Source organism: Mobula hypostoma, chromosome 5, assembly GCF_963921235.1.
Source record: "Mobula hypostoma chromosome 5, sMobHyp1.1, whole genome shotgun sequence".
Taxonomy (NCBI): Eukaryota; Metazoa; Chordata; class Chondrichthyes; order Myliobatiformes; family Myliobatidae; genus Mobula; species Mobula hypostoma.
The window spans coordinates 192,600,499-192,627,153 of record NC_086101.1 but is presented as its reverse complement, the minus strand read 5'-3'; the positions used below and the strand labels follow the sequence as shown (position 1 = coordinate 192,627,153).

The 26,655-nt window shown below is 47.2% G+C and overlaps 1 protein-coding gene across 1 annotated transcript in view; it reads left to right on the top strand.

The window, feature by feature from the left end:
- The first annotated feature begins 213 nt into the window (after positions 1-213).
- The window catches only part of phf24 (PHD finger protein 24), a 66,226-nt gene continuing 39,784 nt past the window's right edge, over positions 214-26,655 (top strand). The window contains exons 1-2 of the mRNA XM_063047748.1: positions 214-531; positions 19,823-20,312. Of these exons, the coding sequence (XP_062903818.1) occupies positions 19,935-20,312 (378 nt within the window). The 5' untranslated portion in view covers positions 214-531; positions 19,823-19,934. The remainder of the gene's footprint in view (positions 532-19,822; positions 20,313-26,655) is intronic.

The following is a 26,655-nucleotide window of genomic DNA, read 5'->3' as shown; positions in this document are numbered from 1 at the left end:
TTTTATGGTCTTGTGTCTCTCAGCTTGGTTTTCGTTCTCACCTCTTACGGAACATCTATGAGCCAACTCAGCATCGCCCCCTGCCGGCTTTGCGGGGGAGTCGCAGCCCGTCCGATCTCCGCTGAATGGACTTGACTCTCTGCTGTACGAATGGGATCTTCCCCGGGAGGCGTCACGATCCTGTATTCAGTGCGGGATTGGCGGGGGCCGAGATGCAGCCAATGAATTATTCTGTGGTGCGCTGCTGAGGGAGGGGATAAGCTCTCCGGCACTTGGTGCAGAGAGCGAGAGAGAGCGAAGCGTAATCCCAGTTCGCAGTTGGAGAGAGAGGTGTCAGCCGAAACATCAAATCCACTGACAGCGGCGGGAGAGGGAGTTTACACTGGGGCAGAATTTGGCCTCTGCTTGCGCTATCTCTCCATCGGCTGTGCGAGTTATTGAGTCATATTGGAACAGCAGCCTCATCCTATCCGGAGGAGGGAGAGAGAGACCCACCGCTGAATGATCCTGGCACGCTGCAACGAGATCACAGTGAGTCCAGTTTTAATTTAATATCAACTAAATAAGTCCCAAGAAATCCCGGGTCTCCGAGGTGGTCGCGGGAGGACGAGGCTCTCCCTGTGCTGGGGGCTAATAGACAAGGTTACTACCAACTTGTGGAAGGTCGAGGGAGAGGGTCTCCGGCCGCGATCTCAGCGTACAGGGCTGGGTTAGAGAGTTGGAAAGTGGAGAGGTGGATGTGTGGACAATTGTAACACACGTAGACACAGAGACGCACACACACTCACACATTGCTGGAGGAACTCAGCAGGTCAGGCAGCATCTATGGAACTGATAAACAGTCGACGTTTCGAGTCGCGACCCTCAATTTCGCCTGAGGCCATCAAATCACTGGTTCCGCGCTGACCGAAACCGCTTGCAAATTGCCCGAAGACTTTCTCGGGCGGGGGTTTTCTACTGAGGAAGGTCAAGTTTTGGGGTAATGGAGGTGAGGGTTAATCCCAGTGAGGCGGGTCCGGGGATTGGGGATTTGACAGTGAGGTGTAATTCTGACCACGAGATGTGGAGGGGGTTGAATGTGAGTGAGGAGGGAAGAGGAGATGGGGCAGTGAGGATGGTGGGAGAGAAAATGAGGGAGAGAATCAAGGGAGCACATAACATGCTGGACGAACTTGGCAGGTCAGGCAACATCTATGGAAGTGAATAAAGAGTCGATGTTTCAGGCTGAGACCCTACATCAGAACTGTATGACAGTTAATCCAGTCCAGACAATGGGTCTCGACCAACCCTCTCTCACCTCCACAGATACTGCTCAAACTGCTGAGTTTCTTCTCCATCTGGTTTATTTATTTAGAGATACAGTAACCCACTGATTTAACCCTAGCCTAATCACAGGACAATTCAATGACCAATTAATTTATAACCGGTACACCTTTGGACTGTGAGAGGAAACCAGAGCACCCGGAGGAAACCCACATGGTCACAGGGAGAATGTACAAACTCCTTGCAGTTGGTGCCAGGAGTGAACTGCAAACTCCTGAACCACCCAAAGCTGTTCGAGTGTCAGGCTGAGCATTACGCTGTCTTCCGTGCTGCTCTGGACCCCAGCACCTGGTGCCTCTGAACGGGACAGACCGACGGAGTTGGGTGCAGATATGTCAGTCCTCATTGACGAGAGTTTTTGCTTCTGGGCTGTGAAGTGATGCCGAGACAGAGGGAGTTGTCATGAAGGCACTGGTGAATGGTGGGACTCCAATTTGTCTCACGTACTCTGAAACGTGAAATGTGTCGTTTGCATCAAATAAAATCAGTGAGCATAAGCTGGGGGCAGCCCACAAGTGTTGCCACTCTTCTGATGCCAACGTAACATGCTCACGACTTACTAACCCTCATAGTTCCCCCCCATACATCACAGTGGGGATTCTCAGATCCACCCCTCACCAGTCCCTCCATTCAGCGAGTTCCCATCTCATCCTCTACCCCGAATTCAACTATCCATCTGATCCCTGTAGCTTCCAGCTTCCCAAATGTACTGGTTGCATTCTTGAATATGATAAAGGATAGAACGGAGAACAGAGAACAGTAACAGCTCAGGAACAGGCCCTTCGGCCCACAATGTTGTACTGAACCAATTAAGCTAGCAATCAAATGGCTGACTAGTCCCCTCTGCCTACACAATGCCCATTTCCCTCACATCCCTGTGCCTATCTAAATGTGTCTTAAAAGGCTGTAATGTGTCTGCCTCTACTGCCACCCCGGCAGTGCATTCCAGCCACTACTCTCTTTGTTAAAAAACATCTCCTTTCAAATTACCCCCTCTCATCTTAAACCAATGCCTCCTGGTGTTAGACATCTCAGCCTTTGGTAAAGATATTGTCTGTCTGCTCTCTCTGTCTCTCATAGTGTTATAAACCTCTATCAAATCTCCCCTCAGTCTTTGCCACCCTAGAGAAAACAACCTCTCATTATAACACACGCCCTCTAATCCAGGCAGCACCCTGGTGAACCTCTTCTGCATCCTCTCCAGAGCCTCAACATCCTTCCTGTAATGGGGTGACCAGAACTGTATGCAATACTCCCTGACCTGCTGGGTGTTTCCAGAATTTTCTGTTTCAGATTCAAGTTCAAGTTTATTGTCATTCAACTGTATAAATGTATACGGCCAAACGAGACAATGTTCCTCCTGACCCATGGGCACAACACAGAACATATAACTCACACCAAAACACAAAGTCATATTACTACAAATAAATTAACAAATAATAAGGTGCATTTAAAAAGTAAACAGTCTAACACTAATGGTGCTTCATACGTGATGAGACCAGGGTTGTGACAGGGGGTTTCAGTAGTTTCTCAGCCTGGGGAAGAAACTGTTTCCCATCCTAACAGTCCTTGTCCTAATGCTGCAGTACCTCCTGACTGATGCTAGGGGGCCAAAGAGACTGTTGGATGGATGGGAGGGATCATTGACAATGCTGAGGGCTCTGTGTACACAGTGCTTCTGATAAATATCTCAGAGGAGTGGAAGAGAAACCCTGATGATCCTCTCAGCTGTCTTCATGATCCTTTGTTGGGATTTGCAGCCAGGTGCCTTGCAACTCCCATACCAGATGGAGATGCAGCTGGTCAGGACACTCTCCATGGCGCTCCTGCAAAAGTTGGTCAGAATTCGGGAGGGGAGTGGTGGAGCTTCACTCACCTCGATCTCCTCAGGACGTGAAGACACTGCTGTGCTTTCTTGACTAAAGAGGTGGTGTTGAGGGAGCAGGTGAGATCGTCTGTGATGTGCACTCTGAGAATCTGCGGCATTTTGATCTTTAGGCCAGAACATTCTTGGCTGGAATTCTTGGTAGGGATAGAGAATTCCAAACTCTGAATGAAGGTGTTTCACCTCAGATTTAATTTTATTGTTGTGGGCATACGTAGCCACTGTGTAAAAGCCTTGAAAACTGGCTCTTTGCAGGAGCAGCACTGTACATTACAGACTCCACTGCATTGGTGAGACCTGACGTAGACTGGTGGGGAAGGGTGCTTTGTCAAGCACCTTCACTCCATTGGCCACAAAGGTGAGTTTTCCCAGTGGCTACCCATTTTAATTCCAATCCCCATTCCCATTCCAATATGTTGGTCCATGGCCTCCTTTACTACCACAAGGAGACCACACTCTGGTTGGAGGAGCAGCACCTCATATCCTGAACACAAGAGATTCTGCAGGTGCTGGGAATCTAGAGCAACACACACAAAATGCTGGTGGATCTCAGCAGGTCAGGCAGCATCTATGGAGGGGAATAAACAGTTGACATTGGGGCTGTGACCCTCCATCAGGACTGGAGAGGAAGGGCAAAGAGGCCAGAATAAGAAGAGGGTGTTGCGGGGGAAGGAGGACAAGCTAGAAAGTGATAAGTGATGCTACATGAGTGAGGAGGGTGATAAAGTGAGAAGTTGGAAAAGGTAAAGGACTGTAGAAGAACCTCATATCTTGACTGGGTAGCTTCCAACCTGATGGCATGAACCTCACTTTTTCTAACTTCCAGTAATTTCTGCCCTCCTCCCTCTTTCTTTCTTTCTCCATTCCCCATTCTGTTTCTCCCCTTACCCATCGTCTTCTCCTCTGTGCCCATCGTCCTTCCCTTTCTCTCATGGTCCACTGTCCCCTCCCAACAGATTCCTTCTTCTGCCCTTCACCTCTTCTACCTATCTCCTGCCAGCTTCTCGCTTCATCCTCCCATCTCTCACCCATCTTTCCCCCTCACCTACCAGCTTATACGCCTCCCCCTCCACCACCACCTTATTCTGGTTTCTAACCCCCTCCTTTCCACGGAAGCTCTTGACCCAAAATATCAACAGTTCATTCCTCTCCATAGATGCTGTCTGATCTGCTGAGTTCCTCCAGCATTTTGTAGGTGTTGCTCTGGATTTCCAACATCTACAGATTTTATTCCATTGACCTCAACATGAACTTTAACACCTTTTGTTGTATCTCCCCTTAATGTTACCTCAGATAAAGAAAAGCAGCCTCATCTTTTCCCGTCATTACATTTTACTATGGTTCCATTTCCTGAGGATTGGAGGGTGGCTAATGTAACTCCACTTTTTAAAAAAGGAGGGAGAGAGAAACCGGGGAATTATAGGCCGGTTAGCCTAACGTCGGTGGTGGGGAAACTGCTGGAGTCAGTTATCAAGGATGTGATAACAGCACATTTGGAAAGCGGTGAAATGATCGGACAAAGTCAGCATGGATTTGTGAAAGGAAAATCATGTCTGACGAATCTCATAGAATTTTTTGAGGATGTAACTAGTAGAGTGGATAGGGGAGAACCAGTGGATGTGGTATATTTGGATTTTCAAAAGGCTTTTGACAAGGTCCCACACAGGAGATTAGTGTGCAAACTTAAAGCACACGGTATTGGGGGTAAGGTATTGATGTGGATAGAGAATTGGTTAACAGACAGGAAGCAAAGAGTGGGAATAAACGGGACCTTTTCAGAATGGCAGGCGGTGACTAGTGGGCTCAGTGCTGGGACCCCAGTTGTTTACAATATATATTAATGACTTGGATGAGGGAATTAAATGCAGCATCTCCAAGTTTGCGGATGACACGAAGCTGGGTGGCAGTGTTAGCAGTGAGGAGGATGCTAAGAGGATGCAGGGTGACTTGGATAGGTTGGGTGAGTGGGCAAACTCATGGCAGATGCAATTTAATGTGGATAAATGTGAAGTTATCCACTTTGGTGGCAAAAATAGGAAAACAGATTATTATCTGAATGGTGGCCGATTAGGAAAAGGGGAGGTGCAACGAGACCTGGGTGTCATTATACACCAGTCATTGAAAGTGGGCATGCAGGTACAGCAGGCGGTGAAAAAGGCGAACGGTATGCTGGCATTTATAGCGAGAGGATTCAAGTACAGGAGCAGGGAGGTACTACTGCAGTTGTACAAGGCCTTGGTGAGACCACACCTGGAGTATTGTGTGCAGTTTTGGTCCCCTAATCTGAGGAAAGACATCTTTGCCATAGAGGGAGTACAAAGAAGGTTCACCAGATTGATTCCTGGGATGGCAGGTCTTTCATATGAAGAAAGACTGGATGAACTGGGCTTGTACTCGTTGGAATTTAGAAGATTGAGGGGGGATCTGATTGAAACGTATAAGATCCTAAAGGGATTGGACAGGCTAGATGCGGGAAGATTGTTCCCGATGTTGGGGAAGTCCAGAACGAGGGGTCACAGTTTGAGGATAGAGGGGAAGCCTTTTAGGACCGAGATTAGGAAAAACTTCTTCACACAGAGACTGGTGAATCTGTGGAATTCTCTGCCACAGCAAACTGTTGAGGCCAGTTCATTGGCTATGTTTAAGAGGGAGTTAGATATGGCCCTTGTGGCTACAGGGGTCAGGGGGTATGGAGGGAAGGCTGGGGCAGGGTTCTGAGTTGGATGATCAGCCATGATCATAATAAATGGCGGTGCAGGCTCGAAGGGCCGAATGGCCTACTCCTGCACCTATTTTCTATGTTTCTATGTTTCTATGAATAATTCTGTGAAGGTTGGTGGAGTTGTGGATAGGGTGGAGGGTTGTTATAGGTTGCAACCGGTTGATGATAGGATGCAGATCTGAACTGAAAGTGGCAGATGGAACTTAACTCAAAAAAGTGTGAACTGATTCACTTTGGAACGTCAAATTTGATGGCAAGAGACGGGGTTAATGGCAGGATTCTTAGCAGTGTGGAGGAACAGAGGGATCTTGTGATCCACGTCCATAGATCCCTCAGAGTTGTTGTGCATGTTGATAGGGTGGTTAAGGAGGTGTATGGTGTGTTGGCCTTCATTAATGGAGGGATTGAGTTCAAGGGCCGCCAGGTAATGTTGCATTTCTATAAAACCATATTTAGATGACACCTGGATTATTGAGTTCAACTCTGGTGACCTCATTATAGGAAAGATGTAGAAGAGGGTGTAGAAGAGATTTACCAGGATTAGAGAGCACGTCTTTTGAGGAGAGGTTGAGCAACTTAGTTAGGGCTTTTCCCTTTGGAGTGAATGAGATGAGAGATGACTTGACAGAGGTGTTCGAGATGATAAGAGGCATAGATCGAGTGGACAATCAGAGACTTTTTCCCAGGATGAAAATAGCTGATATGAAATGACATTTTTTAAGGTGATTGGAGTAAAGTATAGGTGAGGATGTTAGAGATGTTAGATATGGCAGTAGAGGGAGATATATTAGGGACCTACGGTGAGGTCAATCTTACCCTTCCCTCTTACATAGCTCTCCATTTTTCTATCATCCATGTGCCTATCTAAGAGCTTTTTAAAGGTCCCTAATGTCTCTCTACCTCTATCTCTGGCAGCATGTTCCACACACCCACCATTCTCTGTGTGAAGAAAAAACTACCTCTGACATCCTCCTTACGCTTTTCTGCAATCACCTTAAAATTATGTCCCCTACAGTCTGGGGTTGTGATAGGATTGTTCAGGTGAGCTTGGAAGAATATTTTGCTGAACCATGAGGTCTTCAGGTTTCAGGTTTCTGCACATCTTGTCTAATGGCAGTATCAAGAAGAGGGCATGTCATGGATGGTGAGGGTCTTTGATAATGGATGTCGTGTTGTGGATGGTGGGGGTCTTTGATCATGGATGCCACCTTCCTGAGACATTGCCCCTTGAAGATAACTTCATAGGGGAGGCAGAGTCATAACAAGTGGATCATTTTCAGGCTGGGAGGATGTAACTAGTGGACATCCCCAAGGATCTGTCCTTGGCCTTCAATTAATGGCCTACAGGAAGGGACAGTAGGTAAGGTCTCCAAGTTCATCATCAAAGGTCCCCACATCTGGGCCATTGCCATCTTCTCCCAGCTCCAATTGTCCAGGAGGTTACAGAAGCCTGAAGTCCCACACCCCCAGGTTCAGGAACAGTAACTTCCCTTCAGCTATTCAGTTGTTGACCAACCAGCATGACCTTAACCCCTGCAGTTTAGCAACACAGATTAGCTTTATTAATCACTGCCTCACAACAGCTGCACTTTGATCACTTCGCACTAAAATGGATTATTCTTTTGTCATAATTTTGTTCTTCATTGTAAAATTTGTGCATAATTTACATTTAATTTACACTCAGTGGCCGCTTTATTAGGTACACTTGTACACCTGCTCGTTAATGCAAATATCTAATTTGCCAATCATGTGGCAGCATCTCAATGCAAAAAAGCATGCAGAAATGGTTAAGAGGTTCAGTCATTGTTCAGATCAAACAACAGAATGGGGAAGAAGTGTGATCTAACATGGACTGACTGAAGGTACCAGGTTAGGTGGTTTGAGTATCTCAGAAACTGCTGATCTCCTGGGATTTTACAGAGTTTATGAGGAGTCCCTAGAGTTTACAGAGAGTGGTTCGAGAAACAAAAAAGAAACCAGGCAATGAGCAGCAGCTCTGTGGGGAAAATCCCTTTGTTAATGAGAGAGATCAGAGGAGAATGGTCAGACGGGTTCACGCTGACAGGAAGGTGACAGTAACTCAATAACCACACGTCACAACAGTGGGGTGCAGAAGGACGTCTCTGAGCGCACAACATGTCGAACCTTGACGTGGATGGGCTCCAGCAGCCAAAGGCCATGAACACACACCGAGTGGCCACTTGATTAGGTGGGGGTGGGGAGTGGGGGGTAAAGTGACCACTGTGTATGTTTTTCCTCAGAATGCTGCTTACCTGATGGGATGAACTGGGGTTGCGTGTGACTCGTGAGGTTGCCCTGGTGGGAGTCAGTGTGGACTTGAGGAGGGAGTAGCCTCCTGTGTAAGTTAAGGTTCTCCAGGCCTCAGGGGTCAGTCGAATGTAGCAGTGGTTCTGCTGCAGTGCTGCAGCAAGTTAACCTTGTGTGCATTAACATCGAATGGCAAAAGGAAGGCCGTTTGCTGATTCTCACTTTGTCAACAAGAGCTGAGTGCTGACTGCAGGGAGATGATTGCAGCCGATCTGCAGTGTAGCTCAGCTCAGGGTCTGTCACTGCCTGCCACACTCTTGCTGTCTTGACCCCCCCAGCCACCACACTCTTCCACACAGACCTGGTAACACGCCGCTCACCCCACTGAGCACACTGCCATGGCGTGCTGCCACAAGAAAGCAGCATCTGTCACCGAGGACCCTCACCATCGGGGGTTCCCAACCTCTCTCGTACCATTAACTGAGAGGCCCGTGGACCCCAGGTTGGGAACTGTTGCCCACCATCCAGCCCATGCTCTCTTCTCACTGCTGCCTCAGGACCCACACCACCAGGCTCAGGGACAGTTATCACCCTGCAGTCATCAGGCTCCTGAACCAGAGGGGAAAACTTCACTCACCTCAACGTTGAACTGATTCCACAACCTACTGATGCACTTTCAACCTCTGCAGTTCATGTTGTCAGTGGTTTTTGTGATCTGCACAATTTGTCTTCCTTACTACATCGTTGTTTGTCATGCTTTGTCTATGTTTAGATTTTCATAAATTCTTTTGTATATTTTTATTTCCCTATAAATGCCTGCAAGAATATGAACCTTGGTGTAGTACTGTATATGGTGACATATACAGTACTGTCTTAGGCACATATATATAGCTGGGGTGTCTAAGGCTTTTGCACAGTTCTGAATTTGTCAACGTGGAGCGGAGAGCGAGTTTGTAAATCTGGTGGGAGCAAAGGCTGTTGGGAATGGTGAGGGTGGAGCGCCACGGGAGGGGTGTGGGACAGGTGGCAGAGAGGAGTGCCAGGGGCAAGGGGTGGCAGAGAAGGAGTGCCAGAGGCAAGGGGTGGCAGAGAAAAAGTGCCAGGGGTGAGGGATGGCAGAGAAAAAGTGCCAGGGGTGAGGGATGGCATGTACTCAACCCTGAGACACCAGGCAAGATCATTTGATTCCAAACAATTAACTTATTGATCATTACAGAATGTCTCTCTGGTGCTTCCCACTCCCTCCCCTCTCCCTTTTCCCAACCATGATTCCCCTCTCCCTGCCCCCTTCCCAGTCTCAGTCTACAAAAGAGACCCGTATCAGAATCAGGTTTGACATCACTCACATATGCCTTTAAATGTGTGTTTTTTTTTGCGGCAGCAGTACAGAGCAACACATAAAATTACTGCAGTACTGTGCAAGTCTCAGGTCCCCTGGCTGTACTCTGTATATGAACCCAAGACCCAGGCACAGTACTGCGTGTACTTTGATAATAAACTTTACTGTGACTTTGATCACATTTATACCCAATTCCCTATCTTCCTTTCATTTTCCTTTCAGAATTGAAGTTGAAAGTAAATTTATTATTGAAGTACATATATGTCACCATATACCACCCTGACATTCATTTTCTCACAGTGGAACAGAGAAGTACAATAGACTCAGTGAAAAACTGCACACAAAGGCCGACAAACAGCCAATGAGCAAAAGAAGACAAACTGAGCAAACACAAAAAAGAATAAGTAGATCGATAGAAAGCTATGATTCAGAATATGTAGTCCTTGAAAGTGGATCAGTAGGCTGTGGAATCAGTTCATTGATGGGTGAGTGAAGTTATCCCCTCTGGTTCAGGAGCCTGATGGTTGAGGGGTAATAACAGTTCCTGAACCTGGTGGTGTGGGTCCTGAGGCTCCTGTACCTCCTGCCTGATGGTTGAGGGATAATAACGGTTCCTGAACCTGGTGGTGTGGGTCCTGAGGCTCCTGTACCTCCTGACTGATGGTTGAGGGGTAATAACTGTTCCTGAACCTGGTGGTGTGGGTCCTGAGGCTCCTGTACCTCCTGTCTGATGGTCGAGGGATAATAACTGTTCCTGAACCTGGTGGTGTGGGTCCTGAGACTCCTGTACCTCCTGACTGATGGTCGAGGGATAATAACTGTTCCTGAACCTGATGGTGTGGGTCCTGAGGCTCCTGTACCTCCTTCCTGATGGTTGAAGGGTAATAACTGATCCTGAACCTGGTGGTGTGGGTCCTGAGGCTCCTGTACCTCCTGACTGATGGTTGAGGGGTAATAACTGTTCCTGAACCTGGTGGTGTGGGTCCTGAGGCTCCTGTACCTCCTGCCTGATGGTCGAGGGATAATAACTGTTCCTGAACCTGGTGGTGTGGGTCCTGAGACTCCTGTACCTCCTGCCTGATGGTCGAGGGATAATAACTGTTCCTGAACCTGGTGGTGTGGGTCCTGAGACTCCTGTACCTCCTGCCTGATGGTTGAGGGATAATAACTGTTCCTGAACCTGGTGGTGTGGGTCCTGAGGCTCCTGTACCTCCTGCCTGATGGTTGAGGGGTAGTAACAGTTCCTGAACCTGGTGGTGTGGGTCCTGAGGCTCCTGTACCTCCTGACTGATGGTTGAGGGGTAATAACTGTTCCTGAACCTGGTGGTGTGGGTCCTGAGACTCCTGTACCTCCTGCCTGATGGTCGAGGGATAATAACTGTTCCTGAACCTGATGGTGTGGGTCCTGAGGCTCCTGTACCTCCTGCCTGATGGTTGAGGGGTAATAACAGTTCCTGAACCTGGTGGTGTGGGTCCTGAGGCTCCTGTACCTCCTGATTGATGGCTGCAGTGAGAAGAGAGTGTGGCCTGGGTGGTGGGGTCCCAGATGATGGATGCTGGTTTCCCACCACAGTACTGTGTGTAGATGTGCCAAGTGGTTGGGAAGGCTTTCCCGTGATGGATGTTTCACAGGTCTGACCCCAGCACACCCTCAGTTGTGCTGGTCAGAGACACAAACGATGTATTTCCCTGTAAGTTTCGATGTATGTGTGACACTAATTGAATCTTGCATTGTGATGCAACGTGGATTACACTGCCCCGACAGGTTTTCATTTCATTCATGGGATCTGTGTCACAGCAGCAATGCCAGCACTGACGGCCCGTCCCTATCTGCCCGCGGGGAGGTGGCAGAGCGGGGGGTGAGCTGCCCACATCAGTCACCGCGGTACTACCAGGTTCAAAGACAGCCTTCATCCCGTCGTTTGCAGACTCTTGATCAGCTGAGAACGTCTGCCTGTGATGCTGTCGTGCACGGCAGTGTAGCAGTGAGCATAGCCCTTGGCAGTGCCAGCACTAATTCTGTAAGAGTTTGTATGTTCTCCCCGTGACCTGTGGACTTCCTCCGGGTGCTCCTCCTTCGCCCAAAGACGTCCAGGTTAGGGTGAGTGAGTTGTGGGCATTCTGTGTTGGCATCAGAAGTGTGGCCACATTGCGGGCTGCTCCCAGCCCGTCCTCGGACGACGTTGGCCAGTGATGCAAACAACACATTTCACTATATGTTTTGGTGAACATGTGACAAATAAAGGTAATCTTTAAACTTTATCTAACAGCAGTGGGGTAGGTGTCTGGTAGGGAGAGGCCATTGCACAAGCTGTAAACTCAGCCAGTCCACCGTGGGCACGGGTCTCCCCAGCAACAAGGATGCCTTCTAAAGGCAATGCCTCAGAAAGGTGGCATCCATCATTACGGACCCCCAGCACCCAGGACATGCCCTCTTCTCATTGCTACCATCAGGGAGGAGGCACAGGAGCCTGAAGACTCACACTCAACGATTCAGGAACAGCTTCTTCCCCTCCACCATCAGATTTGTGAAAGGACAATGAACTATGAACACTGCCTCCCTTTGTGCACTACCTATTGAATTTAATTTTCTTTTTTTTATATGTACTGATTATATTCTATAATTTTTATTATTATGTACAGCAACACATCGAGGAAATGGAAGTCATCCAAAAAATGAAGGATAGATCTATATGAAAAACCATGGTTACCAAATTCCGCATTGGATATGGTACCCAGACAGACAGACATGTATTGCAAATTACTGCTGCTGCAAAACAACAAATTTCACGACAGATCCCAGCGATGCTAGACCCAATGTTGAAGCATCTCAGGTCTGTAGGTTAGCTGGTTAGTTTAATGGCCGTTGAGCACGCACTGGATTGAAGTGTCCGTTTCCATGTTCACAGAGTCATGGCGGTGTAGTGGTTAGCGCGACGCTGTTACAGCTCGGGCCGTCAGAGTTCAGAGTTCAATTCTTTCACCGTCTGTAAGAAGTCTGTACGTTCTCCCTGTGACCGCATGGGTCTCCCCCCATAATCCAAGGAAGTTCTGGTCAGTAGTTAAAAGGTTATTTAAACTGTCCTGTGATTAGGCTAGAGTTCAATATGTGTGTTGCTAGGCGATGTGGCTCGTTGGGCTCAAAGGACCTGTGAATAAATAAGATACGGGCCGGTTTGTGTAACGATAATAAACTTACCAATTTACCAATTTGCATTTACCGAGATACAGGAAAAAAAACTTTGTTTTACATGCCTTCCATACAGGTCACTTCACTACAACAGTACAGGGGAAAACACCAAGAGTAGGCAGAATAAAGTGTCCCAGTTACCGAGAGAGTGCTGTGCAGCTACACAGTGAGGTGCCAGGTCACAATGAGGTAGATTGTGCGGTAAAGAGCCCATCCTATCATACCAAAGGACTGTTTAATAGCTGTCCTTGTGGACATACTTCTAGGCTTTGGTATCTTCTCTTGCCGCGAAGGGGAGAAGCCTGGCTGCTTTACTGGGACGGTGAGGAGTGTGGGCAGACACCACCGATTAGGGGCTGGGTTCTGTGATGTGCTGAGCTGTGTTCACAACTCACTGCAGTTCCTTTCGCTCATGAGCAGGGCAATGGCCACACCAGACGGTGGTGTATCCGGTCAGGATACTTTCTGTGGGGCATCAATGAGAACTGGCGAGGGTCAAAGGTTACATGCCAAATTCCTTTAGCCTCCTGAGGAAGAAGAGCTGCTGCTGGGATTTCTCAGCGACCTGCTGGAGGAACTCCACGGGCCGGGCAGCATCTGTGGGGAGGGAATGAACTGTCGACGTTTCGGAACGGAAACCCTGCGTCAGGGCTAGGAGTGGAGAGGGGGAGACGGATGGTTCTGAGAGGAGAGAGGGAGATGTGAGACAGAATCCTGAGCTGATTGGTGGACTGGGGAGAGGTGTAAGTGTGTGAGTTGATGCTTTTCTCCCCCCACTATCCATTTATTAAAGGCCTGTCCAAGAGGTTCACGAGAATGATCCCGGGAATGAAAGGGTTAACGTATGAGGAGCATTTGACGGTTCTGCAGTTGGTGGAGTGCAGGAAAATGAAGGGAGAGTCTCATTGAAACATATCCGGAATTGAAAGCCTCAATAGAGTGGATGTGAAGAGGATGTTTCCGACAGTGCGGAAGTCTTAAGACCAGAGGGCACAGCCTCAGAATAGAGGGACGTCCCTTGAGGAGAAATTATCTAGAGAGGGTGGTGAATCTGTGGAATTCATTGCCACAAAGTGCTGTGAGGCCAAAGCATTGGATAGACAGTATTTAAAGTGGAGGTTGATAGGTTCTTGATTGGTAAGGGTGTCAGAGGTTATGGGGAGAAGGCAGGGGAGGGGTTGAGAGGGATAATAAATCAGCCATGATGGAATGGTGGAGCAGACTTGATGGGCCGAATGGCCTAATTCTGCTGCCTCATGCGTTTGTGTGGATGGGTGGGAGGAAGGGAAAGGGGCTTGTTTTCCTCTTGTCATTGTGGTTGCTTGAGTTGTTCTCTGAACGTTATGAACATGCTGTGTAGGCACCAGAATCTGGGCCGTTCCCAACACATCCTTAGGTTGTGTTGGTGACGCAGATGGTGCATTGCACTGTGTGTTTCAATGTACTTGTGACAAATAAAGCTACAGCGGTGCTGGAAACTTTGTGAACCCTGTAGAATTTTCTCTATTACTGCACAAATATCACCTAAAATGTGATCAGATCTTCATGTAAGTCCTAAAACTAGATAAAGAGAACCCAATTAAATAAATAACACAAAAACATTATACTAGTTCATTGACTTATTGAGAAAAATGATCTAATATTACATGTATTTGTTGGGAAAAGTATGTGAATCTCTGGGGTAATGCCTTCTACAAAAGCTACTTGGAGTCGGGTGTTCCAATCTATGAGATGAGATTGGAGGTGTGGGTTGTAGAGGTGCCCTGCCCTATAAAAAAGGCACACAAGGTCAGGCACACAGCCTGCTCTCCTCAAGAAAGATCTGTTTATGTGCACCATGCCTCGATCAAAACAATTTTCAGAGGACCTTAGAAGAAGAATTGTAGAGATGCACGAAGCTGAAGAAAGCTACAAAAGCATTCCTAAAGACCTGAGTGTTCATCAGTCCACAGTAAGAGAAATGTTCTACAAATGTGGGAAACCCAGTAGTGTTGCCACTCTCCTTAGGAGTAGGCGTCTTGCAAAGATCTCACCAAGAACACCAAAGTGCAGTGCTGAAGGAGGTGAAAAGGAACCCAAGGGTAACAGCAAAAGATTCAGAGCAAGAAGGCTGCGAGTGAACGGCTGATTTTCAGAGCCAAGGCAGTTTTTACCACTTGGGATAAAAGAGAGGCAAGACTGCGCAGGCGCGTGACGTCAGCCAGTAGAGCGTGAAAGGTTTAAAAATAAGACCGCCATATCCAGCGGGCAGCGTTCGGAGCGGGCAGCGGAGTGAGAGGCAGCAGAGTGATAGGGCTTTGGCGGTAACGGGATGAGGCGAGGTAGGTTTACCGGTGTTACTTGCGGAAAGGAGGAAGTACGTGTGTGAGGCCAGTTTTCTGTGCTCGGTGTCAGGTGTGGGAGGTCCTGGTGTCTCCCAGCCTCCCGGATGGCCATATCTGCACCAGGTGCGTCGAGCTAGGGAACTGAAGATGCAGCTCGATGACCTTCGTCTGGTCAGGGAGAGCGAGGAGGTGACAGAGAGGAGTTATAGGCACAGGGGCCACGTGAGACAAACAAGTGGGTCACAGTCAGGAGGGGGAAGGGGAACAGTCAGGTACTAGAGAGTACCCCACTGGCTGTGCCCCTTGACAATAGGTACTCCTGTTTGAGTACCGTTGGGGGGACAGCCTACTTGGGGGAAGCGACAGTGGCCGTGCCTCTAGCACAGAGTCCGGCCCTCTCACTCGGAAGGGTAGGGAAAGGAAGAGGAAGTCAGCAGTGATAGGGGACTCTATTGTTAGGGGGTCAGGCAGTCGATTCTGTGGATGCAGGAAAGAAAGTCAGATGGTAGTTTGCCTCCCAGGTGCCAGGGTCCGAGCTGTTTCAGATCACGTCCAAGATATCCTGCAGTGGGAGGGAGGACAGCCAGGGGTCATGGTACATAGTGGTACCAATGACATAGGTAGGAAAAGGGAAGAGGTCCTGAAAAAAGATTACAGGGAGTTGGGAAGGAAGTTGAGAAGCAGGATCAAGGGTAGTAATCTCAGGATTACTGCCTGTGCCACGTGACAGTGAGTATAGGAATAGAATGAGGTGGGGGATAAATCGTGGCTGAGGGATTGGAGCAGGGGGCAGGGATTCAGATTTCTGGATCACTGGGACCTCTTTTGGGGCAGGTGTGACCTGTACAAAAAGCAGGGTTGCACTTGAATCCCAGGGGGACCAATATCCTGGCGGGGAGGTTTGCTAAGGCTACAGGGGAGAGTTTAAACTAGGATTGTTGGGGGGGTGGGAACCGAACTGAAGAGCTGGGGAAGAGGAGGTTGGCTCACAAATAGAGAAAGCTTGTTAACGGTGTGAAAGAGAGGAGAGGCAGGTGATGGAGAAGGGACGTGCCCAGATTGAAGGTTTGAGATTCGTCTATTTTAACGCAAGGAGTGTTGTGAACAAAGCGGATGAGCTTAGAGCGTGGATCAGTACTTGGAGCTATGATGTGGTGGCCATTACAGAGACTTGGATGGCTCAGGGACAGGAATGGTTACTTCAAGTGCCAGGTTTTAGATGTTTCAGAAAGGACAGGGAGGGAGGAAAAGAGGTGGGGGCGTAGCACTGCTGGTCAGAGATAGTGTCACGGCTGCAGAAATGGTGGATGCCATGGAGGGATTGTCTACGGAGTCTCTGTGGGTGGAGGTTAGGAACAGGAAGGGGTCAGTAACTTTACTGGGTGTTTTTTAATAGTAACAGGAGTAGATAAGGAGACAGATCCTGGAAAGGTGTAATAATAACAGAGTTGTAGTGATGGGAGATTTTAATTTCCCAAATATCGATTGGCATCTCCCTAGAGCAAGGGATTTAGATGGGGTGGAGTTTGTTAGGTGTGTTCAGGAAGGTTTCTTGACACAATATGCAGATAAGCCAACAAGAGGAGAGGCTGTATTTGATCTGGTATTGGGAAATTAACCTGGTCAGGTGTTGGATCTCTCAGTGGGAGAGCATTTTGGAGATAGTGATCATAATTCTATCTCCTTTACAATAGCATTGGAGAGAGAAAGGAACAGACAAGTTAGAAAAGCACTTAATTGAAGTCAGGGGAATTATGAGGCTATCGGGCAGGAAATTGGAAGCTTAAATTGGAAACAGATGTTCTCAGGGAAAAGTATGGAAGAAATGTGGCAAATGTTCAGGGGATATTTGTGTGGAGTTCTACATAGGTATGTTCAAATGAGACAGGGAAGTTATGGTAGGGTACAGGAACCGTGGTGTACAAAGGCTGTAATAAATCTAATCAAGAAGAAAAGAAAAGCTTACAAAAGGTTCAGAGAGCTAGGTAATGATAGAGATCTGGAAGATTATAAGGCTAATAGGAAGGAGCTTAAGAAGGAAATTAGGAGAGCCAGAAGGGGCCACGAGAAGGCCTTGGCGGGCAGGACTAAGGAAAATCCCAGGGCATTCTACAAGTATGTGAAGAGCAAGAGGATAAGACGTGAAAGAATAGGACCTATCAAGTGTGACAGTGGGAAAGTATGTATGGAACCAGAGGAAATAGCAGAGGTGCTTAATGAATACTTTACTTCAGTATTCACTATGGAAAAGGATCTTGGTGATTGTAGTGATGACTTGCAGCAGACTGAAAAGCTTGAGCATGTAGATATTAAGAAAGAGGATATCCTGGAGCTTTTGGAAAGCATCAAGTTGGATAAGTCGCCGGGACCAGATGAGATGTACCCCAGGCTACTGTGGGAGGCGAGAGAGGAGATTGCTGAGCCTCTGGCGATGATCTTTACATCATCAATGGGAACGGGAGAGGTTCCGGAGGATTGGAGGGTTGCGAATGTTGTTCCCTTATTCAAGAAAGGGAGTAGAGATAGCCCAGGAAATTATAGACCAGTGAGTCTTACCTCAGTGGTTGGTAAATTTTTGGAGAAGATCCTGAGAGGCAAGATTTATGAACATTTGGAGAGGCATAATATGATTAGGAATAGTCAGCATGGCTTTGTCAAGGGCAGGTCGTGCCTTACGAGCCTGATTGAATTTTTTGAGGATGTGACTAAGAGCAGTAGATGTAGTGTATATGGATTTCAGCAAGGCATTTGATAAGGTACCCCATGCAAGGCTTATTGAGAAAGTAAGGAGGCATTGGATCCAAGGGGACATTGCTTTGTGGATCCAGAACTGGCTTGCCCACAGAAGGCAAAGAGTGGTTGTAGACAGGTCATATTCTGCATGGAGGTCAGTCACCAGTAGTGTGCCTCAGAGATCTGTTCTGGGACCCTGACTCTTGTTGATTTTTATAAATAACCTGGATGAAGAAGTGGAGGGATAGGTTAGTAAATTTGCTGACACAAAGGTTGGAGGTGTTGTGGATAGTGTGGAGGGCTGTCAGAGGTTACAGTGGGACATTGATAGGATGCAAAACTGGGCTGCGAAGTGGCAGATGGAGTTCAACCCAGATAAGTGTGAAGTGGTTCATTTTGGTAGGTCAAATACGATGGCAGAATATAGCATTAATGGTAAGACTCTTGCAGTGTGGAGGATCAGAGGGATCTTGGGGTCTGAGTCCATAGGACGCTCAAAGTAGCTGCGCAGGTTGACTCTGTGGTTCAGAAGGAATACAATGCATTGGCCTTCATCAATCGCAGAACTGAATTTAGGAGCCGAGAGGTAATGTTGCAGCTATATAGGACCCTGGTCAGACCACACTGGGAGTACTGTGCTCAGTTCTGGTCACCTCACTATAGAAAGGATGTGGAAGCCATAGAAAGGGTGCAGAGGAGATTTACAAGGATGTTGCCTGGATTGGGGAGCATGCCTTATGAAAACAGGTTGAGTGAACTCGGCCTTTTCTCCTTGGAGCGACGGAGGATGAGAGGTGACCTGATAGGGGTGTATAAGATGATGAGAGGCATTGATCATGTGGATAGTCAGAGGCTTTTTCCCAGGGCTGAAATGGTTGTCACAAGAGGGCACAGGTTTAAGGTGCTGGGGAGTAGGTACAGAGGAGATGTCAGGGGTAAGTTTTTTACTCAGAGAGTGGTGAGTGTGTGGAATAGGCTGCCGGCGATGGTGGTGGAGGCGGATACGATAGGGTCTTTTAAGAGACTTTTGGATAGGCACATGGAGCTTAGTAAAATAGAGGGCTATAGGCAAGTCTAATAATTTCAAAGGTAGAGACATGTTCGGCACAACTTTGTGGGCCGAAGGGCCTGTATTATGCTGTAGGTTTTCTATGTTTCTAGACCTGCAGAAATCTCTAGAACCTGCTAAAATCTCTGTTCATGTGTCGACTATAAGATAAACACTGAACAAGAATTGTGTTCATGGAAGGACACCATGGAGGAAACCACTGCTCTCTAAAAAAGCATTGCTGCACATCTCAAGTTTGCAGAAGACCACCTGGATGTTCCACAACACTTCTGGGACAATGTTCTGTGGACAGATGAGACAGAAGTTGAACTTTATGGCAGGAATGAACATTGCTATGTTTGAAGAAAAAAACGGCACTGCACACCAACATCAAAACCTCATCCCAGCTGTGAAGCACGGTGGAAGGAACATCATAGTTTGGGGCTATTTTGTTGCATCAGGGCCTGGACAGCTTGCAATCGTTGAGGGAACAATGAATTCAAAATTGTATCAAGACGTTTTACAGAGAAGGTCAGGGTAGCAGTCCATCAACTGAAGCTCAATAGAAAATGTATAATGCAGCAACAGAATGGTTTGAAAAGAAGAAAATTGGTGTTTTGGATTGGCTGAGTCAAAGTCCTAATCTTAATCCTATAGAAATGTTGTGGAAGAACCTGAAGCAAGCATTTCGTGCAAGGAAGCCCACCAACATCCCAGAGTTAAAGCAGTTTTGTAAGGAGAAATGACCTAAAATTCCTCCAAACCGATGTGTAGGTCTGATTAACAGTTACTGGAAATGTCTGGTTGAAGTTATTGCTGTATAGAGGGGTCACACCAGTTACTGAAAGCAAAGGTTCACATACTTTTTTCAGCAAATACATGGCACTCCAGTAATTGATTAAGATGTTGGTGAGGACGCATTTACGTTATGTTTTGGTGTACATGTGTTAAATAAATCTGAATCTGAATCTAATTGTGTTATATTCCCAGTTGCCGTTGAGTGGACTGTATTATAACTGAACCTACATTGTCCCGAGAACGCTGTCAGACAAAAAGCGAACTCTGTACTGAATTCCAGAGGCTTGGCTTCGAGCAGGACACGATGGGCGTTCTGATGTCCAAGAAGCAGACGGTGGAGCAGGTACAGAAAGCCAGCGTGGTGGTGTCGGCCTTCAAGGACGGGCTGCGGGACAAGCGGGTGAGCCGGAGCAGGGCTGAGCCTCCTCCGGGCAAGGTGCTGGAGGTGGAGGAGACCGGCCAAGGCCAGGACAAGGAGGCAGCTGGGGCCAGCCCCAGCCTACCCAGCAGCGAGGAGGTGAAGAGGAACCAAGAGGCTTGGGAGAGGCTGAGGGATGGCAAGGGCATTGAGCCCGAGGAGCTGGAGTGGAGTAACCTCGGCACCCCGCCATCATACATCAGGCCCAAGAGGCAACTGGGAGATGACCAATCACTTGATATCAAACTGCAGGAGCGTGAGGAGGTAGGATTTATTACTGATTATCCCCAGATTAGTGTAAATGAGTCAGATTCCGATCTCCAATGGATCAAACTCTTTCCCCTTAATTCCTTTTGTGACACATCCCAAAGAACCACAGTTCTTAGAGTCATACAGCTGAGAAAATTACTTCAGCCTGACTGGTCCATAACGGCCGTCTAAGGTAGTCCCAAATTTAAAGACAAAGATTAAATATCAACCTTTTGTCATAAGTACATGAAAACATACATCAAAATGCATTGATTGCGTCAAATCAAATCAGCAAGGATAGTGCAGGTCTCTATCGCCAGGCAAGCATCACCATGCTTCTGGCTCCAAAATAACGTGTCCACTAATCTGCCAACCCGTACACCCTTGGACTGTGGGAGGAAACCAGAGCACCCGGAGGAAACCCACACAGTCACAGGGAGAACGTACAAACTCCTTACAGACAGTGGGAGAGAATTGAACCCCTACATTCTGATTGCTGGTGCTGTAAAGCGTTATGCTGACTGCTACACTACAGTGCTGTCCCTGATAGGGTAATGTAGAACAGGAGACCAGGCTGACCAAATGGACGGCTGGAGAGTCTGTGAGTGGATGGAGTTTCTGACCAAATGGACGGCTGGAGAATCTGTGAGTGGATGGAGTTTCTGACTGAATGGACGGCTGGAGTGTCTGTGGGTGGGTGGAGTTTCTGACCGAATGGACGGCTGGAGAGTCTGTGGGTGGGTGGAGTTTCTGACCGAATGGACGGCTGGAGAATCTGTGAGTGGATGGAGTTTCTGACCGAATGGACGGCTGGAGAGTCTGTGAGTGGATGGAGTTTCTGACCGAATGGACGGCTGGAGAGTCTGTGGGTGGGTGAAGTGGAAAAGACCAGCAAACCAAGGTTAGGTTCCTAAACACAGAAGATTGTGCAGAAGCATGCTGACACTTGTGAGTTTCCCCCAGCACATCCTCGGACTGTGTTGGTCATTGACACAGACATCCCACCTCTCCTGGAAGTTCTGGGAGTCTCCCACATATTAATAGTGGCTCCCTGATGCCTGCAAATTATATACATTGTCACGGAAATCAATTTTTTTGAGAGCGTGCGAGAGAGCGCGGGAGAGAAAGCAAAAGAGAAAGCACGAGAGAGAGCGAGAGCAAGCAAGCAAGAGAGAGAGAGAGAGCGCGCGCGAGGGCAAGCAAGTGAGAGCGCGTGGGTGTGAGAGCAAGCAAGTGAGAGCGCGCGAGCGAGAGAGAGGGAGAGTGAAAGTGCGAGAGCGACCACGAGAGTGAGCGAGCGAGCGAGCGCGTGCCATGGCAGAATGTTCCAAAAAAATCAAATATAAAACGTACGTCACCCCAGACTACACTAAAGTGTACCCCTGCTTAATGGGGGTCAAAAATAATGACAGTGTTGCTCGCCGCACTGTTTGCAACAGTGACTTTTCTATTGCCCATGGTGGGTTAAGACTGTAAAAGACATGTTGAGGTGAGTTTAACAGGTGTCATTCGTTCATTAGCATAGCTAACGTTATTTAAACTAGCTGACCAGCTGCGAAGGAGCTACTCTATTGCAGACATCCCACCTCTCCCGGAAGTCTCCTGCAAATAGATGGTGCTACCTCCCTGAAATGAGTTTTTGCAGGGTGGGATGTCTGTTGACACAAACAACACATTTCACTGCAGGCTTTGATGTCTTGATGTGCAGGTAACAAATAACACTAATTTTTAAATCTTTACCTTTAATTTTTACCAACTTCTTGGTCCTCTTTCATTGAGCTAAAATGGTACCAGGCCTCAGGTCTATTGCTATTTCTGGCAACTTATACAAGCCTCTTCCTTAGAATTAATGATATCTTTATTTTCTGTTTTCATCCATGAATGAATCAGTTTTCTTGTTGGTTTTCTTTGTCCCTTGGGAAAATTTGTGCATTGTTTTGTTAAAAGCTAACTGTTTCCTGTCCATCCCCAAGCCTTTCCATTTATTTTTACTGATAGCAACAGCCAGTACTCTCTCATATCTGCATACCTTCCTCATCTAGTTTTAAGTCTCATATTAAATTGCATCAGATTCAGATTGTACATCGAAACATAGAGTGAAATGGGTCCAACTTAACCTAGGGATTTGCTGGGGGCAGCCAGTAAGTGTATCGCCATGTGGTCTGGTGCTAAAATAAGCGTGCTGACCACATTCAGTGGAACAGTATGAGCTTTCTATAGTGCCACCAGAACGCGCGGCCGGAACAACAAACCAAGGCAACAGCAGCAAAACAAACCAATATCCTACTCGCCCCCCCACCCCGACACGGACAGTCCTCCAACATGAGGACAGGCTGCCTGCAGGACTCCAACCACCAGATACCAAGGTCCCAAAGGAGAATCCTGCTCTAAGTTTCATCTAGATTAAACATTCAAGGTTCAGGTTTATTTATCTCACGTAAATTGAAGACAGACTCTCAGCGAGTCAGGAACAGCTTCTGCTATCTGATTTATGAATGGGCATTGAAGCCATGAACACTTCTGTATTTATCATCTACTGCATTGTACTGCTGCTGCAAAGTTAACAAACTCCGTGGCATATGCCGGTGATATTAAACCTGATTCTGATTCTGAACATACAATGTTGTGCTGGGGGGCAGCCCACAAGTGGTGCCACGCACTCGAGCGCCAATGTAACAGGCCCTACAAACTTGGAAGAACAGCACAGAACACAAGCCATTGAAATCCTTAGCCACCCTATCAACCTGCGTGTCAATGGACGTGGATCCCAAGCTCCCTCTGTTCCTCCGCATGGCTAAGCACCACACCGTTATCTGAAAGACGGCAGAACCGATGAGTCTTAATTGAAGAGTCTCAGCCCAAAATGTCGACTGTTGGTTGATTTCCACAGATGCTGCCTGACCTGCTGGGTTTATCCAGCATTGTGTGTGTGTTACTCTGGATTTCCAGCATCTGCAGAATCCCTTGTGTTTAAGGTTAGCTTTGTTTGCCACATGAACATCGAAAATTCAGAACATAAAGTGAAGTGCATCTTTTGTGTTAACAACCAACACACTCAAGGATGTGCTAGGGACAGCACAAGTGTTGTAGCCATTACTTTCTACCACGTTATGGTTACTCTTCCCCAAAGGCCCTTTGACAAAACCTTATCAGTGACACCATCTCATTACGGAGAGCGAGATCTAGGCAGTCCAATAAAAAGCCCAGCCTTGATCCAGTCCTGACAACATCCTCATGAACCTCATCTGCAGTCTTTCCAGCTTAATGGTATCTTTGCTACTGCAGGGTGTCCAAAACTGAACACAATGTTCCAAATGCAGCCTCATCAACAGCTAATTCTGTAAATAATGTTACAATTTCAATGCCCTGTCAGGTGAAATCCACCATACCGAAAGTCTTCTTCACCACCCTGTCTACCAGTGATGCCACTTTCATAGAAACTTTCGTAGAAAACCTACATCACCATACAGGCCCTTTGGCCCACAAAGTTGTACTGAACATGTCCTTACCTGAGAAATTACCTAGGGTTACCCACAGCCCTCTATTTTTCTAAGCTCCATGTACGTATGCAGAAGTCTCTTAAAAGACCCTATCGTATCCACCTCCACCACTGTCGCCGGCAGCCCATTCCATCCATACACTCACCATTCTCTGCGTAAAAAAACTCACCCCTGACTTCAGGGAACCTTGTATTTGTGCTCCAAGGTGCCTCTATTCTACAACTTTCATGAGGTTCCACCATATTAGGATCACTCTTCCCCAATGGCCCTTTGACAAAAGCTTTTCAGTTAACCCTTTCCCATTGCAGAAAACCAAATCTAAGTGGTCTTTCACATATGAGTTTCTTGGCATACTGATTCAGAAAGGCACTTCATACATGTTCCACAAATTTTAGCCTCTTTATAGTTCAATTGTCATTCAACCATATATGAATACAGCCAAAAAAAGTGTTACTCTGGGGCCAATGAGCAAAACACAGTACCAACAGTCATACACAGCACAAGGCACATAAAACACATATAGGATATCAGTAAAATACAGTCACACAAAAGATATAGTCTAGACTCTAAGATGCTGAGTTCAAGAGTGTTGCAAAAGGCTCCTGTCAACCTTAATACAACAACACAAACAACATGCTGGTGGAACGCAGCAGGCCAGGCAGCATCTATTGGAAGAAGTACAGTTGACGTTTCAGGTCGAGACCTTTCGTCAGGACTAACGGACAAAAGAGATATTAAGAGATTTGAAAGTGGGAGTGGGAGGGGGAGATCCAAAATGACAGGAGAAGACAGGAGGGGGAGGGAACCTTAATACAGCTTGTCTTCTGTCAAGCGAACACTGGGGGGCAGCACTGACTCCAGCTTGGAAATTGTACCACACTGTCTCCGGTCGGACACACTGACTCCAATGCCTCTCTCCTGGGAGGCTGTAAGCAGGCAAAACTGAGGCTTGAGGCCTAGTCCTTGCTGAGACCAAAGCCATGCATCTCCCCCACTATCTGTCCCTGCCATCTGCCGATAAATCAGTAAATTAACTTGGAGTATTCCACATTAATTTATGGTAAATTTGATTTGTTCCTTTTGCAGCCAGTCTAAAATCCCACGTGTTATTATGTCATAGAGTCATAGAATGACAGAGCACTATAGCACAGAAAGAAGGGCTTTCAGCCCATTATTCCATGCTGAACTGTTATTCTGCCTCGTCCCATTGACCCAATCGTGGACCTTGCTCTCCATACCCCTCACATCCAAGTACTTATCCAAGCTTCTCTTACATGTCGCAGCTGAACCCATATCCACCACTTCCGCTGGTAGCTCATTCCACACTCTCACCACCCTCCGAGTGAAAAAGCTGCCCCTCACATTTCCCTTAATTTCACCTTTCACCCTTAGCCCATGACCTCTAAGTTCTAGTCTCACCCAACCTGAGTGGAAAAAGCCTGCTTGCATTTACCCTGTCTCTACCCCTCATAATTTTGTATACCTCTATCAAATCTCCTAAGCTACAGGAAATAAAGTCCTAACCTGTTCAACCTTTCCCTATAACTCAGGTCCTCAAGTCCTGGCAAAATTTTAATAAATTTGCTCCGTTCTCATTCAATCTTATTGGTATCTTCCCTGGAGGTTGGTGACCAAAGCTGCACATTATACTCCAGATGTCCTCACTAATGTCTTGTACAACTTCAACATAACATGCCAAGCTATGTACTCAATACATTGCTTTATGGAGGCCCATGTGCCAAAGCTGTCTTTACAACCCTATCTACCTGTGATGCTACTTTCAAGGAATTATGGACCTGTATTCCCAGATCCCTCTCATCTACCACACACTTCGGTGTCCTAACACACTGCGTAAGTCCTACCCTGGTTTGTCCTCCCAAAGTGTAACACATTACACATCTCTACATCAAATTCTATCTGCCATATTTCAGTCCATTTTTTTTTATATATAGGCATCCGTTAGTCTCGGGAGACCATGGATTTGCGCCTTGGAAGGTTTCCAGGACGTAGCCCTGAGCAAGGTTGTATGGAAGACCAGCAGTTGCCCATGCTGCAAGTTTCCCCTCTCCATGCCACCGATGTTGTCCAAGGGAAGGGCACTAGGGCCAATACAGCTTGGCACTGGTGTCGTCGCAGAGCAATGTGTGGTTAAGTGCCTTGCTCAAGGACACAACACGCTGCCTCAGCTGAGGCTTGAACTAGCGACCTTCAGATCACTAGACCGATGCCTTAACTACTTGGCCACGTGCCAACACTGGCCACTTTTACATCTCTAACATTTCATGCCATGCCCAATTTTATAACTAGTATTTGGTGACCTCAGGATGATTTCTCTCAATGCTGGACCTGACGGAAACATCGACATCCCTCTCCACAGCTACTGCTTGACCTGCTAGTTTGTTTGTTGCTCCAGATTCCTGCGTCTGCTATGTCTTGTATTTCCCGAATTTTTTCTAGTTCTTTTACTTAGCCAAAATCATCTCTCCCCGCCGATCTCCTCTGCTTACTAATAGCCCTTAAGAAAAAAAGTCTAGCTTGTCTTTTGCCTGTCCTTCTGGAATGTCAAATAACACTCCCAGGTTTGATTAGTCATTCGCATTTTTCTGTAATGGTGATAAGATCATGTCATTAACTTGCTGTACCACGGTACATAGATTCCAAATGGACCATTGCAGTTCTTATATATTTCTGTCAGAAAGACTCCCAGTAGACCACCCCAATTCCATTCAGAAAACAGTACAGCACAGGAACAGGCCCTTCAGCCCACAATGTTGTGCTGACCCAATTCAATTAGTAACCAAATGTCTAAACCGATCCCCTCTGCCTACACAATGTCCATTTCCTTCCATTTTCCTCAC